The following is a 16420-nucleotide window of genomic DNA, read 5'->3' on the forward strand; positions in this document are numbered from 1 at the left end:
AAGATGATGTAGCCCTGCCCGTCTGCTGTAATCACGCTAGAGTCAAAACGAATTAAGATGGGAAGCTAAAATTTGCACAGATCAGTCTTTTGTGTATATCGCTCCCCGATATCATATATCCCCCCATGTAAGGGTACTTCTCGATATTTAGTATTTTCATAATTTTAGTCATATTTTTCAATGAAATTATCTGAAAATTCACATACAGGAGTTCTTTCTGAGTACTTTACACACTAGAAAAGAATTGTCTAATAATTCCACGATATCGTATATCCTCCATACAACCCTACCTCCCAATATTTCGGTATTTTGATAATAGTAGACATATTTTTCAATAGAATTGTCTGAAAGTCCACACAAGAAGCTCCTTTCTTGAAAAGTATATAATAGTACACCACGATATTCGGTATTTTGATATAGCTCACATACAACGGTACCTCCCATTATTGGGTATTTTGATGATATTAGCAACATTATTCAGCGGAATTGTTTCAAATTTGATGATATTAGCGACATCGATACTACAGCCTATGACAAAAAAAAAAAAAAAAAATACATAAGCAGGTCCGTCGTCTTCGTATAGTGGCATCTTCATTTAAGTGGTATTTTTACGGATTTTTTGAAAATTTTCAAGATCCTTTAAAATGGTCGATGGCATTAACAGTTCGGCCAGGCCGAACTTAGCAGCTTTTTTACTTGTTAAAAGTACTGCCACTGTTAACCCTGAAAACTTCTTTTGGCATTAAACATTATTTGTATAAAGAGTATAGTTCTACATTATTGACCCCTCATATAGATTTTGATCCCAATATTATTTATAGCGCCTAAAAGTATGCAACATTTTTGGATTTTTTTTTTATTTATATTCCTTGGATTAATACTTACATTGAAGATATTTAGTGTCTTCGGCAGTATAGCTCATAACAATACAAGGATTCTTCCAGTCGAAAATCTTAACCCTCAAGTGAGTCTCAAAAAGGGAACTTTTTGGTATTTTTTTCAAAAAATGAACCTTTTTATGAAACTTTTTACAAAAATTATTTATTATAAAATATTTTATGTTGGTCTGTAGGTCTCTATATTTTGTTAATTTTTCCCCGAATTTTTCATGCATGAAAGGGGTTAAAACACTTGTGATTATACGAAAATTCTTTTGCTCGAAAATTCTAACTCTCAAGCGAGTCAGCAAAGGAGTTTTGTTAATTCTGTTTTCAAAAAATTGCTTTAAACTACCTTTAAACGGAGTCGTAACATGTCCCTAATATTGATCTCAGAATACATAAAAATTATAATCTTGACTAAACGCCAACTTATTTAAGGATTAACCCGTGCTTTTTCAATTTATGGAAAATGTTCATATTAGATATCATTTTAGAAGGATGACGTCAGAGACAAAAATGTTCTTCATCAAATTTCACTATAAGTCACCAGCGAAAAGAAATCTCTTATTCCAATTCTATATCAATAATATATTCGTTCAATTTTGGCAAATAATAGTTCCTAATTTTTTTCTCGTACTTGTTACGAGTTTTTGCATGAAAATGAGATAAAACTTTGTTTTAGAAGGACATATTCAACACCAAATTTCACTATAAATCTCTGAATAAACCATACATCTAGATGCAATGGTTCTTAAGGAAATTTCATTCAAAATTTGTGTATCACAAATGAAAATTATTTGCTTAATTTTTTCGACTATCAATTAAATTCGCTTCCAATCTGAGGCAAAATCTCCCTAAATACATCATTTCTTGGGAAAAGTGCCAAAAGAAGAAAAAATTCTAGATTAAATTTCATTATGAGTCTTTGACCAAAAGAAATTTGTAATCTTTATACGAAACACAAAAAAAAATGTCATAAGTTTAGGTGTGGAAAAAAACTTTTTCTTTGGAATTTTATGAACCCTTTCGCCCTTAACATAATTTTGCGAAATAGTCTTACATGCTTTGTTTAATACTGTATTTATATTCATAGGCTTAGGGAAAAATAGGAAAAATAGCATTTGTTACTTTGGTAGACCACCCATTGAGAATATAAAAATTTATCCATTTAAAATATTTATCAATACATCCAGAATTAATAAGTGTTGTGCTCAACTTATTTGGTTTTATTTATTTTTAAAAAAACCTCTCTGACACTCCATGCCGTTTATTTTTCTAACATCATATTGTTCCATAACCGTCTTAATCGACATCATATTCGTCATAAATCAAAATTTGTTTATGTTATTTCTTAAGTTTTCCATTTAGGCCTAGCTTTTTTCGTTCACCATATCCAAGCGCGAATCGTGAGCCTCCATGCTGTTGCATCTACGATCTAGCGACGTGTATTTTGGTAAAGTAGTATTTCAAAAGTTTGTTTCCTCTTTTTTTTTCCTTTCTGTTTTTTCTTCCTGTATATTTAATAATATATACTATATATACTAAGAAATTAATACTTTGTTACGAAAAATTTTAATTCATTTACAAAAAAATTACTGTTTTCGTTTATCATTTACAATTAACAAATTCGTTTGCTTAATCTTTTCGATATTTCTCCTTATTCATTTGCTTCACAATTTTTGTTTCTCAACGTTTCCCACCAAAAAAAAAAAAAATCCTCCATTTTTTCATACACATAAATACACATTACCAATTTCATAAGTTTTTAGATTTTAATTTATTAAATTAAGTTTTTATTTTTTTATTATTATTATTTTTATTTTTTATTAATAATTATTATTAGTTTTATAATGGTGCGGTTTAGATGTTAAGTATAATTAGTTTAGATTTTAGTATAATTGCTTTTAGATTTAAGTTATTTAGAATTTTTACAATTGCCCCAGAGAAATTACTTTGATGACAAAGAGACCTTACTGAGAGTATTTTTGAAAAAAAATACCAGGATACTTACTTTGGAAGCCTCAAAATGGTGCTCATTTTTTAAGAAACCAGCGCTTAGGTCATAAGAATGACCAGTTAAATCTAAAAGGTCGCTAAGACAAGTTGTAAAGCCCCTCGAAAACATTAACATATCAGAAGATAAGGGTATATCCCGGCAAAAAATACGACTACACCTCCATACACGCATGGAAATTATAGTTAACAAGGACTGGTCCCACATTAACTCAATATGCATTAAAACCATAAACGATTTAACATTACAATGTTCTAGGGTTGGGCTACCCTGCATCAAAGTAGTCTCAAAACTACTTCTCGTCCTAGCTCTGTGGTACACCTCAGCAAAAAACAACAACTGAAGTGGCGAACAATAAAAACAAACACTTGCTGTTACTTGAAAATCTTATGTTTGAAAATAACCTGGTCCATGGCTGCATAGGACAGTGTTGCAACTAGTTCATAGCTGCTGCAAATGATCAAGTAGTCCATTTTTTTGCAGGCATATATACTAGAATATTACAACAGTCATCCATTCAAGGATAAATTGTCAGTGACTCTTCATCTCATGTGGAACAATGGAGCCCGTGAGGGACATCAAAAAAGCTTTTTGACCTCAAAAAGTTAGCCGTTTCGATTCCCGATTCCTATGTTTAAAACCATCACTCACTTGCTACTGTTTTAATAAGCCATGACATATTTGTGCCTAAAAGTATGCTTTGAAAACCAAATGTTGGTCCAATATTGGTTGAGACACCTTGGGCATAGATACCAAAGAGATTTTCCGGCTTTTACGTAAAATTTCAAGATGCCAGCTTCAGTCTTTCTTTGAGCCAAGCTAAGTATTTGGATATCGGAATATTACGATATCCATCTAGCGGAGCAATGGGACCCATGAATGACCTGAAAGGCTTTTTGTTCTTAAAAAGCTAAACATTTAGAGCTATTATTCTGCTGTCCTAGACCCTGAATTCTTATTTAAGCCATCATTCAATTATTACTGTTTAAAAATGACATGGCCCCATTGTGCCTAAAAGTATGCTTTGGCAATCCCTTTTTAGCCAAATATAAATTAATACCTGGTGGTGTATGGAGCATAAGCATAATATCGAGCAGATTTCCCATGGTCTCCATCTGTCCGGCTTCTACGTAAAATTTCAATTTGACATGGCCCCGTTGCGCCTAAAAGTATGCTTTGACAATCACTTTTTAGCCAAATATAAATTAATACCTGGTGGTGTATGGAGCATAAGGATAATATCGAGAAGATTTCCCATGGTTTCCATCTGTCCGGCTTCTACTTAAAATTTCAAGATATCATCTTCAGCCTTACTTCACCTAGTCAAGGATTTTATGTGGGCCACCTAACATCTCAAGTGAAGCAATGGGCCCACGAGAGATCTGAAAATCTTAACATTTAGAGTTATTGTTCTGCTGTCCTAGACTTTGAGCTCTTCTTTAAATCATTAAATATGATATGGTCCCATTGCGCCTAAAAGTATGCTTTGGAAATCACCCGCTGGCCCAATATAAATTGATACATGGTGGTCTGTGAAGCAAAAGGATAAAATCGATAAGATTTCCCATGGTTTCCATCTGTCCGGCTTCAGCCTTTCTTTGATGAATTATATAAAGGCTGTGTTTGGATATCGGAATATTAAAATATCCATCTAGTCAAGGATGGATGGGTAAGGCACCCATCATCTCATGTGATGCAATGGGGCCCGTCAGTGACCTGAAAAGCTTTTTTTTTCCTAAAAAAGGCTAAACCTTTCTAGTTATGCACTCATTTGGTTATTACTGCTTAAATATGACATAGCCCCATTGCGCCTAAAAGTATGCTTTGGCAATCCCCCTTTGGACCCATATAAATTAATAAAAGGCGGTCGATGGATGACAAGGATACTATCGAAAAGATTTTTTTCCCAGTTTTCATCCATCTGGCATCTAAGTTTAATTTCAAGGTACAAGCTTCAAGCGCAGATAACCTTAAAATTAGGCGTCCAACCGTAAGGAGGTTATACATCATTTGGTATGGTGATGGTACGAGAGCCTTTTAAAAACAACGACATCTAACCCCATATATTCGGGAAAATCCGTTTTAGGGAAAACCCGATTACCCCTCCCTGAAAGGTTGTCATCATTTAAACTGGTCCTTTGCCTTGAAATATCAAACAAATGGACGGATTTGTTATATTTGTTATCGAAATGTCCATACCACTTCAGAACACGGCATGTTGTACTCAGAAAAGCTATCTATTTTTTCACAGACTAAATTATTCGACTAAATGTAACTCTGATACCTCTGAGGAATAAGCATACTTTCTTCCACTAATATTTTAAATACTTTCATAAGTTCTTGAATATGAAAGTATTCGACTTCTCGAACCCCATCTTCTGCACCAAAAATATGCCCTATAAAATAAATTTTCCACATCGAAGTAATTTCAGAATATCTAAAATTGGTTTAATACGCAAAAAAGAAAAAAAAAATCGAAATTTCCCTAGAATTTAAGTAGATTAGTTCATATCATAAAAAATAATAAAAATAATAGGATTTTATTAAAAAAACCTAACCCTGAAAAAAACATTTTTTTTTTTAATTACAACCCAAAAAAAAAGAAAAAAATATTCATTAGATTTTAAGAATTTTTCTCTTCTCTTAGAAAAAAAAAATAAAAAATACCACCCAACAACACTAAAAACCTTTATTTTCTAGGCTTTCAACTTTATCTAAAAAAAATAAATCAACAACAATTAAAAAAAAGAAGAAAAAAAACAACAACTACAATTCTAAGCAGGCCTTATCCCCTGTTCTAATTGAAATAAATTATTAAATATTTTATATATTTTTTTTACTTGACCATATTCATACCTTGATGACGTTCCACCACTACCTGGCATTAATAGTTCTACTCTAATCTCTATTTTTAGATGCCACCTCGTTTATGGATACCACGCCAGCGGCAGCGGCTTTGACTGCCGCAGCAGTTGCAGCCTCAGTAACTGTTGCCGCCACCAACAGCCTGTGGCCAGCAGCGGCGGAGACAAAACATGAAATCGATGCTGATATGATGCCACCACCCATTACCACCCAAATGCCCATGGTGGTGCGTCGACCATCGTTGAACAACGCCCAGCCCATGATCACCGATCAGCAGTTGGTCCATCTGAATGCTGTGGCAGCTGCCGAAGCTTTGAAGACCGAATTGTTGGATGAATCTTCACAGAATTCCATTGCCGAGGCCATAAGTTCACCAGAGACAGTGGTGGCATGTGCTGCCGCCGCTGCCCAGGCAGTGGTGGCTGCCACCACAGGGGCGGCAAGTGTTGTGGGTGATGGCAGTGCCGGTCCTCAAAGTCCAACCGCCCTACAATTCCGTAATCGTTATGGCCGTAAAGCCAGCATGGATGCCATGATGTTTGATAACAGCAGTATGACTGGTTTCCCGGTGGCACCTGCCCCCTCTACCACCACACCCATGGAAGTGGCTGCAGTGGCGGCGGCCGTTGAAATGGCTGTTAAAAATGAAATCGCCAAAGCAGTTTCCGTGGCCAAGGTGGATAAATTCATAACCGATTTGGCGAAGTCAGCCAATGTCAGTGATGCCACGGAGACCGTGAGTGGTCCCTCCATTTTTGGTGTACCCAATACCAGTGCAATTGATAATGCCTTCACCGATATTCTGCAACAGGCTGCAGTAACATCTACCCAACTGGAAAGAAGTCTGTCCACCTCATCGAATGCCTCATCATCCACATCCGGCTCACCAATGCCGGGTAGCTCCCCGGCCAACTCACTGACCGGTCACAGTTCACCCCTGACTCAAGACATAATTTTAAATTCCGAACCTGCAGTGGCCCTATCCGCCGCCCTACCCCTGCCCCAGCTAATGGCAGCCAACGCCGGGTCAACAGCGAATGCCGGTGTTCCCGGTGTAGGGCAGGATGTGACAAATGTTAGTGTTGCAGCTACCGGCCTACCCACAGACATGATTATGAATCCCTCAGTTTCCCCCTCAACCATTCTATGCTCGGACAATGGTGCTGCCACGGCAGTGGTGCCCAACATCATGGCTCCGCATCAGGTGACCATGGCCAATTCCATACTCAATGACATTGCAATGCAGGGCCAGCCGACACAGCAAGATGCTGCCGTAGCCGCCTTGGCACTCAGTAACATTATGATGACACCGCCCAGTGACAGTGGCAATGTTTCGGTGTCACCAACTCCATCGTCATTGCAGCCGGAAGTGACATCGGCCACATCGACCGCCGTTAGTAATATGATTATAAAGGCGGCGGCAGATTTTATTTCCAATCAAGAACAACAAAAACATCAACAGCAGCAGCAACAACAACAACAGCAGCAGCACCAACATCAACATCAATCACAACAACATCAGTTACAGCAGCATCAGCATCATCAGCATCATCGCCGCTCCACCGTTCAGCATTCATCGCAGCCAACATCGGCTCAGCTCCTGAGTAGCCAGAGTGTAACATCGGATCCAATGAATCCCCTGAACCTGCTGCTGAATCATGGAGATGTGGGTGGTGCCGCAACGAATACAACACAGGCCAGTGTCGTCAATGCCACTAACACCGTGGTCGACACCGTACCCTCACAATACCCATTGACCATGTAAGTGTAAAAAGTGTTGGAGGGATTACTAGGGATTTTTTAGTTTAGATCTGGGCACTTGGACCGAAGAATGTCAGGAGAGACTCTGATCAATCCGTATATAGTTATAAGACCAAATGTTCTAGCAGCCTTAAAATTAGGAATCTATGCGCCTAAAAGTATGCTCATCAATGTACATTTCTTAACAACTACCACCCGGATGTCCAAAATAAATCATTTCTTGGTGTTATGGCCAGAAGCCTTTGTGAGGGAGGTCCCAGAAGGAGTGATCCGATATATACCATATTTACGCCAAATATTATGTTTTTATAAATATTGGAATGTGTGAACTTAAAAAAAAATCAGATGCTTTTTTCACATTTTATGAACATTTTGGTTATCCCAAATTTTTACCCCTTTGTGGGGGAGGTACCAGAAGGAGTGGACCGATATTTACCATCTTCACACCAGATCTTGTGGTAAGAGTAATACTAGAAATGTGCCGAATTTGAAAGTAATCGGATAGTCATTCCGAGTTTTATGAACTTCATGGTTATTTAAAATTGTTACCCCCTTTGTGGGGGAGGTACCAGAAGAAGTGAATCTAAATCTACCATTTTTACACCAGATTTTGTGTTTGAAGAAATATTGTTATGTGTGAAATTTAAAGAGAATCGGATGCTTATTTCACAACTTATGTGATTTAAAAATTTTCAAAAGTTTTGACCCGTTGTGGGGGAGGTACCCGAAGGAGTGGATCGATATCTACCATCTTCACAACAGGTCTTGAGCTGGAAGAAATATTGGGATGTGTGAAATTTGAAGATAATGAGATGCTTATTTCGCATTTTATGAGAGTTACAATAAATCGAAAAATTTGACCCGCTGTGGGGGAGGTACCAGAGGGAGTGGTTCATTATATTCCTACTTGCCACCAGATTTTGTGCTAGAAAAAATATTACGATGTGTGAAATTTAAAGACAATCGGGTGCTTATTCCGCATTTTATGAGAGTTACAGTAAATAAAAATAATTTGACCCACTGTGGGGGAGGTACCACAAGGAGTGATCCGATATGTACCATCTTCACAGCAGATCTTGTGCTGGAAGAAATATTGGGTTGTTTAATTTTTTTAAGGGGAATCGGACGACTTTTTCACATTTTATAAGAAATATGGTTATTCCATTCTTGATGGAATGGGTCGATATGGTCCATTTTTGCACCTGACATAGCACTGATAAAAATATTGGGATTTTCGAAATGTAATGTCTATTCTTGTTCTCTAAAGGGCATTTTTTGTGTGAAAGCTTTGACCTTCTATGGATGAGGTACCAGAGTGGTCCGATATTGCCCAACTCCGAACTTGATCTAAGTTTGGTAACAATGTTGTTAACGAGTTTTTCGAGAGTTATCATGTTTACTAGCCAGCCAAACAGACGGACGAAAATTCCCTATATCGATACCATAGACCCTAAAACGGATTTGGTGCAAAGAGGCTTAAGGTCTAAAAGCTTTTTATCGATTTTGGTCGTATCAATGGCAATGTTTGTTATTTTTTAATTTATCTGAAAAAAAAAATAATTTAATTTAATTTTCCCTTTTAATAATCTTAAATGTTTCCCCCTCTCTCTTTCTTACAGTGCCACCCCACCTCAAGAATCTCTGATTGTTGCTTTGGCTACCGAGAATGCTATGCAAAAATCTGTAACTGCGGCAGCTGTTACCACAAATGGTGCAGTGGTTACCCAAGAGACAGCCGCCCCGACGGTTACACAAAATCTACACCCAGCCACAGCAGCTGCTGTGGGGGCAGTGGCAGCTGTGGCGGCTGCTGCTGCCGCCACTGTGGCACCGCTGGCGCCCATACCACAAGAATTGACCGCTATGTCTGATCAAGATTTACTCAGCTACATAAATCCCAGTACATTCGATCAAGGTAAGGGTTTTTTGAATTTCATTTTTTTTTAATTTTCAATAACAACGTGTTTTTCTTTTACAGTTTAATAATCTAAGTCCCAGATATTCAAAAAGAACTGAGTACCATACCATCATATACATACATATATATTATTCTTAAAACAAAAATACATAATTCAATGAACCAACCAACAATGGACCAATATTAATTGTTTATATGTATTTATATATATACCTATGAATAGTTTTTGTAAGGAAACACAGAACCAAGAAAATTATTATTATTATTTGTTTTAAAACATATATATTTTTTATAAAATATATTATATAAAACTGTGTTATGTTTATTATTATTTTATTCTATACATATTTTTTAATTTAAGCTAAAGTATTTTGTGAACAGAAAAAATTTTGATTTTATTTAAAAAAAAAAATGGATTTATCTTATAAAAAATATAAATATAAATTAAAACCCATTAAGATATTCAAAAAAACAAGGAATAAAGAAATTACATTTGTTTGTAAAAGTCAGTCAATGTTATTACAAAATTCGTTTCATGTTTTGTAAAAGAAATATTTAATTATATATACATAAAAAATACTGAAACTATATAAAAAATATTTAATAAGGAATTTTTTGAAATGTTTATTATTATATATATATATATATTTTTTAATGGATTTTTTATTATTATATATATTCATATATATATAACAATATATATGTATACAAAAATATTAAATTTATAAAAAAAATTTATTGTAACACATGGACTGAAATAAGAACACCGGACATATAAAAAACAAAAGATGATAATTTTTTATGAGAATTTGAGTATTTGTGTAGGGTAGATTAAGGGCCAAGTATTCAAACCCAGTACCGCCTTCATGGTTAAATCCCAGTCCTATAAAACAATATTATCTAAATTAAAAAAAAAAAACATTTAAAAACATGGATTCTGCTTTAAATGTAAACTTCTTTGACAAAAATAGAGTTATTTTAATTTATCCGAATATATTTTGAAAATTTAATTCTAATAACATTAGCTTTTACTTTTCAGAATATTACACTTTCATCAGAATCATGTTGTGTGCCCGATAACTGCATTACTGAGAGTTCTTTTATTACAGCGGAAAAGAAAGCTTTTGGGAACTAACGATGAACCCTTTCACAAAAAATTATATACAGGATCCGCCAAATAGCTTTTTTAATACACTCAGCCATATTGTGATGGAGGGTATATATCATTTGACATGGTCCATCGAAATAATGGTTTTAGAGACGAGGCCTCTTTGGATCAAATTCGTTTCGAGACGATTTAGAGGTCTCCACCCGTCCGTCTGTCTGTTTTCCTGGCTGTTTCGCAAAATAACTCTCGAAGAAAGTATCCGATTTCGTCCAAACTTGGTGCATCGTAATAGTCCCCTCCTTCTGGTAACTCCCTCACAAAAGGTCGAGATTTTCTTATTAAATAATTTACCTTTTCAAACAAGAAAAGATCATCCAATTTTGTGCACACCTGCTATAGTCTAATATTTTTACCCGTGCTAGGTGAGGTGTGAAAATGGGCAATATCGGTCCACTCCATCAAGTACCTCCCCCACAAATTGTCCACATTTTGAATAATTATAATTCTAAAAAAAATTGAAATATCCGTCCGATTGTTTTCAAATTTCACACTTCCCAATATTTCTATCACCACACGATCTGGTATGAAGAACGGAGCTCTGCTTCTATTATCTCCCCCACAAAGGGGACAAAATTTTGAATAACCATGAAGCTCCTGAAACGCGAAATGAGAATCCAATCCTTTTCAAACTCGCCACATCCCAATATTTCTATCACCACAAGATCTGCTATTAAAAAGGGATAGAATGGACCACTCCTTCTGGTACCTTCCCCACAAAGGGTCTAAATTTTCAAATTATTTTAGCTCAGATAAAATGCGAATTAAGCATCCTATTCTCTTCAAAATTCACACATCCCAAATATTTCTTCCAACACCAGATCTGGTGTGATAATGGAATATATTGGACTGCTCTTTCTCGTACCTCCACCACAAAGGGGTCAATATTTTGAATAATTAAAGTTCGTATAAAATGCGAAATATGCATCCGATTCTCTTCAAATTTCACACATCCCAATACATTTACTTACACAAGATCTGGTGTAAAGATCGGCCCACTAAATATATCCCTTAACCAAAAATCTGATGTGAATATGAAAATTATAAGCCCAACCCTTCTGGTACCTACCCTCGCAAGAGGATAAAATGCTGATTCTCATAAAATTGGAAATGAATGTTTGATTTTCTACCACTATTACCCTCTAAAACTCTAAAATTTCTAACAAGTCTTCTAAGGATAGACTTCAATCCAGGGAAATTATATCCATGTCCTTGTGTTTTTTTATTTATGGCCATGTGTTAAATAACAAAAAAAAAAAATCAAGGAGAAAACCTATTTGTTGTAATTTATTGTTGGAGAAGAAAGAAAAAACCAAGCCTGTTTCAAGTCAAATTATTATCTCATATGTGTTACTATTACAAGAAAAAGAAATGACTGCCATACAAAAAAAAAAAAAAAAAAAAAATAACAACAACAATAAACACTATTTTACAAAATTTAATAAATTAAATATTAAATAAAACAAAAAAAAAAAACGAAAAAAAAATATTTGAAAAAAAATGGAAACCTTAATTTTTGTAAGAAAAAAAAAACAAACATAACCTTTTGAAAAGCTTTAAAAGAAAAAAATATAACATTTTGAAAAAAAAAAACAACCTACACACCTTAACATACATGTGCAACTGATGAATATTATTTAAGAAAAAACTAAAAACAAAAATTTTAAAATTAAAACAATTTTTGCTTTAAAAGCACCTCGAAATTTATATTCAATGCTGTCCATGGAAAAAAAATCTAAAGAGGGATAGCAAAAAAATTTTGTCTGTAATACAAGTAGCAAAAAAAAAACTAAACTAAATTATTTTTATTATTATTATCCTTATTTTTATTTGTCAAAATACAAACTTGGCTAGCTTTAGTTTTGACAACAGTTAAGATCTTTTAACTAATAGCAAACAACAAACAAAATACATACATACAGTCTGATATATAATTTGTAATGTTTTATTTTTTTTTTTTTTGATTTTGTCATGTTTTACTTTTTATTTTTTAATAATATAAGCTGTGGTTATCTGGAGAACTTTAAACATCTATAGATTTGTCTGTTACATCTTTTTTATGTTTTTTATTATTATTATTATTATTATTATTATTATGATCAGTCTATATATATTCAAACATTGTTAGCTATTAAAAGAACAAACAAAAATCCCTATTTTTTATTATCATTATTATTATTACATTATTATTTTTTGTATAGTTTGTGTTATACACAAGTCCAATTTTTTTTTTTCAAAAATAAAACTACCCACAAAATTAAAAAAAAAAGATATTTTGTTTTCCCTGATATTTAAAAATGAAAAATATGTATGTACCCATAAAATTGTATTAAAAATTGTTCAACACAAAAATAATTACGGGGGAAATTCCAGCAGTTTATGAAAGTAAATCAAAAAAATAGAAGACCCGTGTATCGGTGTTTTGGAAGTATACATCGAAAAGTGACCATTTCCACCATTTCCATTTTTTTTTTTGGAAATTTTCGCATTACGGAATCCATGTATTTTAGGTATACAAGGTGAGATAAAAAAAAACTGCAATAGAGTCAGACGCCATAATTTTTACATTTTTTTTTTTTTAATTTTATGAAAGCAACAAATGTCCGAAATAGCATCAAATTTTGGAATAAGTTTATATTTGTTCGAATTGGACACAAATTATGGCATCGCCGTCACACGCTGCCCCAATGTTGCTCTGAGGTATTTTGGCCCATTCCCGGCGACAATTTGGTATTTTTTAGTGACAACCTTGCTTTCCAAATTCCTCCAGACACAATAGTCCAACGGATTGGTATCCGGAGATGTTGGTGGCCATTGTGCGCTGGAAATGAAGCGAGGTACCTCATTTTGTAAGAATTCTTGGGTGGCGCCTGCTGAGTGCGATGGTGCCAAAATGTTTGCGTGCCCAAGGCTTTACTACACCGTCCAGAATATTTTCGCGATAATATTCGGTATTTATTCTGATGCCACGGTCGATCAATACAAGCGGAGAGCCACCATCGGCAGTTATGACGGCCCACACCATCACAATGGCCATCACTTGAGTTCTGGTGGCCAACCGAAGGTGCACATTTTCAGCTGACCTCTTTGGCAAGTAAACACGATGATTTTGTTTGTTTACAAACTGCTTCACAACGAATGTTTTCTCATCGGAGAAAACCAAATTCGGCAGTTCACCACTTTCGGCCAAGCGAAGCAACACTTTAACTCTTTTGAGTCTATTTTCTTTCTGTTGTGGTGTAAGTTCTTGCACTTTTTGGAATTTCAAAGGCATTACCCTGAGCTCATTTTTCAAAATTTGCCGAGCCATTTTTCGCCCACTGCGATGCAGGTTTCGATCTTTCATTTCTGCTGATGTTGCTGTTTTCTTCGGCCCACTTCCTTAACGACGGGCAACGCTACCAGTATCACTGTAACGAGCGATGGTACGAGACAAAAAATATTTATTCACATTTAAATGCTGGAGTGCTCTAACGATAGCAACTTGTGGTTTTTCTGCCAAATATATCACGCTTGAATTCCATCACGAATAACTTTTTCTGGAAAATTCTCACCAAAATGTTTTTTTACAGTAGTAAATAATAAAATGAGCTGTCACTGGAATAATTTTAACAGCTGTCGGTTGGCTTTGAAATGACAGCAGTCTGGAGTTGGTTGCAATTTTTTTGATCTCACCCTGTATATGCAGTAATATTTCCTATTTGAGTGCCAATGATTCGACAGGCCTTTAGTTTCATATTACAACTTGGAGCTAATTGGCATACAGACATTTTTGGTCAAATTTTACATTTTCCAATGTATTCAGTCTTGTTTTGAGAGGCGAAGTATTGATTCGAATTTTATCCCTCTATCAGTTATATTATTTACCACGGGTGCAGTTTAATAAACCCTCAATTTGCCACTTTCCTCTCTTTCATAACCCATTATCTGGTTATCTAAGGGCAATAAATGATTTCAGCCTAAAATTATGCTACACTTTTTGAAAAATTAATCGAATGCCTTTAGCAAGAACAATTGCCATCTTGAGGAAATATTTTAGACTACGACATTCTATTAGAGTGTTACGAAAGTATATAAACAACGAAAATAATTTGGGAAACGGAATTAGAAAAACCAGGCTTTAATTGAAAAATTAAATTATTTATTATTTTATAATTTTTATAAAGAAGAATATTTTAGATTCATTAAATTACTTAATAGAATGTATATTTATATGAAAACATTTAATTTTGGAAATGGAATTCGGAATTTTAAATTAAAAAAAAACTGTTATTATTTTTTATGAAAATATTAAGTTTGGATATGGAGTTCCGAAAACAATTTACTAAATTAAAAAAGTAGTTATTTTGCATTTTTTTATATGGAAGAGTTTTTTGTAATTTGCATCAATTACTGTTTTTTTCTTTGAAAAATGTACAAATGTAATAGACAAAAATTATGAAAAATATATAAATACCTTATTTCAAATATGTTTCAATATATATAAAAAAAACTGCAACAAAGTCAAACGCCATAATATTTACATTTTTTAATTTATTGAATGAAAGCAAAAAATGTCGGAAATAGCATCAAAGTTTAGAATAAGTTTAGATTTGTTCGAATTAGTGACCTTTGGTACAAATGATGGCCTTTAAACGGCCAATGAAACCGTCACACGCTGCCCGAATGTTGCTCTGCAGTATTTTGGCCCATTCCCGACGAAGCGCTTGCTTGAGGTGATCGACTCTTTGGTAATTTTTATTGCCAACCTTGCTTTCCAAAATGCTTCAGACACAATAGTCCAATGGATTGGTATCCGGAGATTTTGGTGGAATTGAAGCGAGGAACTTCATTTTGTAACCATTCTTTGGTGGCGCGTGCTCAGTGCGATGGTCCTGTTGGAATGTGCAAGGTCTGCGGCCAAAATGTTTGCGTGCCCAAGGCTTTAATACACCCTCCACCCAATTTATTTAACGAATGTTTTCTCATCGGAGACAACAAAATACGGCAGTTCACCACTTTCGGCCAAGCGAAGCAACTCTTTAGCTCTTTTGAGTATATTTTCTTTCTGTTGCGGTGTAAGTTCTTGCAGTTTTTGGAATTTCAATGGCTTTACCCCGAGCTCATTTTTCAATATTTGCCGAATGGAATATTGCGATATGTTCAGCTCATGAGCCATTTTTCGACCACTGCGACGCGGGTTTCGATTAAGTTGCTTCTTTAATTTTCGAACCATTTCTTCTGATGTTGCTGCTGTTTTCTTCCGTCAACTTCCTTGACGTCGGGCTACACTACCAGGATCACGGTAACGAGCGATGGTACGAGACACAAAAGATTTATTCCCATTTAAATGCTGGAGTGCTCTAACGAGTGGCTATGTGGTTTTCCAGCCAAATTTAAAGAATCACGCTTGAATTCCATCACGAAAAACTTTTTTTTTCCCTGGAAAATTCTCACCAAAATGCTTTTGTAAACAATATAATGAGCTGTCACTGGAATAATATTAATAGCTGTCGGACCAGTGGCTCAAGAATGACAGCAGTCTGAACTTGGTTGCAGTTTTTTTTATCTCACCTTGTATATATTCTACGACAAAACCGGCTACCTGAATACCAGTGACAAACAGTTAAATGGCGAATTTATAAAACGTTCTTCACATTTCAAAACCCACAAAAAAATATATATTGCCCTCACCTATTATTATTTGAATTACTTTTATAGTACGAATTTCGAAATTATATATATATTTTTTTTTCAATTTATTCATTTACATACCAAGATTACAAAATAAAAATTAAAAAAACTCAATTCAAAACTACAACAAATAAATTAACAGA

The 16420-nt window shown here is 34.6% G+C and overlaps 1 protein-coding gene across 4 annotated transcripts in view; it reads left to right on the plus strand.

Annotated features, from left to right (window-relative positions):
- Positions 1-9584, plus strand: part of LOC101889490 (nuclear factor of activated T-cells 5) — a 194869-nt gene extending 185285 nt beyond the window's left edge. For all 4 annotated transcript variants that reach the window (XM_059122067.1, XM_059122066.1, XM_059122069.1 and 1 more), the window contains 3 exons: positions 5811-7521; positions 9141-9436; positions 9500-9584. In XM_059122067.1, coding sequence (XP_058978050.1) covers positions 5811-7521; positions 9141-9436; positions 9500-9504 — 2012 coding nt within the window. In that variant the 3' untranslated portion in view covers positions 9505-9584. The remainder of the gene's footprint in view (positions 1-5810; positions 7522-9140; positions 9437-9499) is intronic.
- Positions 9585-16420: the final 6836 nt, after the last annotated feature.

This window comes from Musca domestica, unplaced genomic scaffold (genome assembly GCF_030504385.1).
Source record: "Musca domestica strain aabys unplaced genomic scaffold, Musca_domestica.polishedcontigs.V.1.1 2, whole genome shotgun sequence".
In the NCBI taxonomy this organism is placed as follows: Eukaryota; Metazoa; Arthropoda; class Insecta; order Diptera; family Muscidae; genus Musca; species Musca domestica.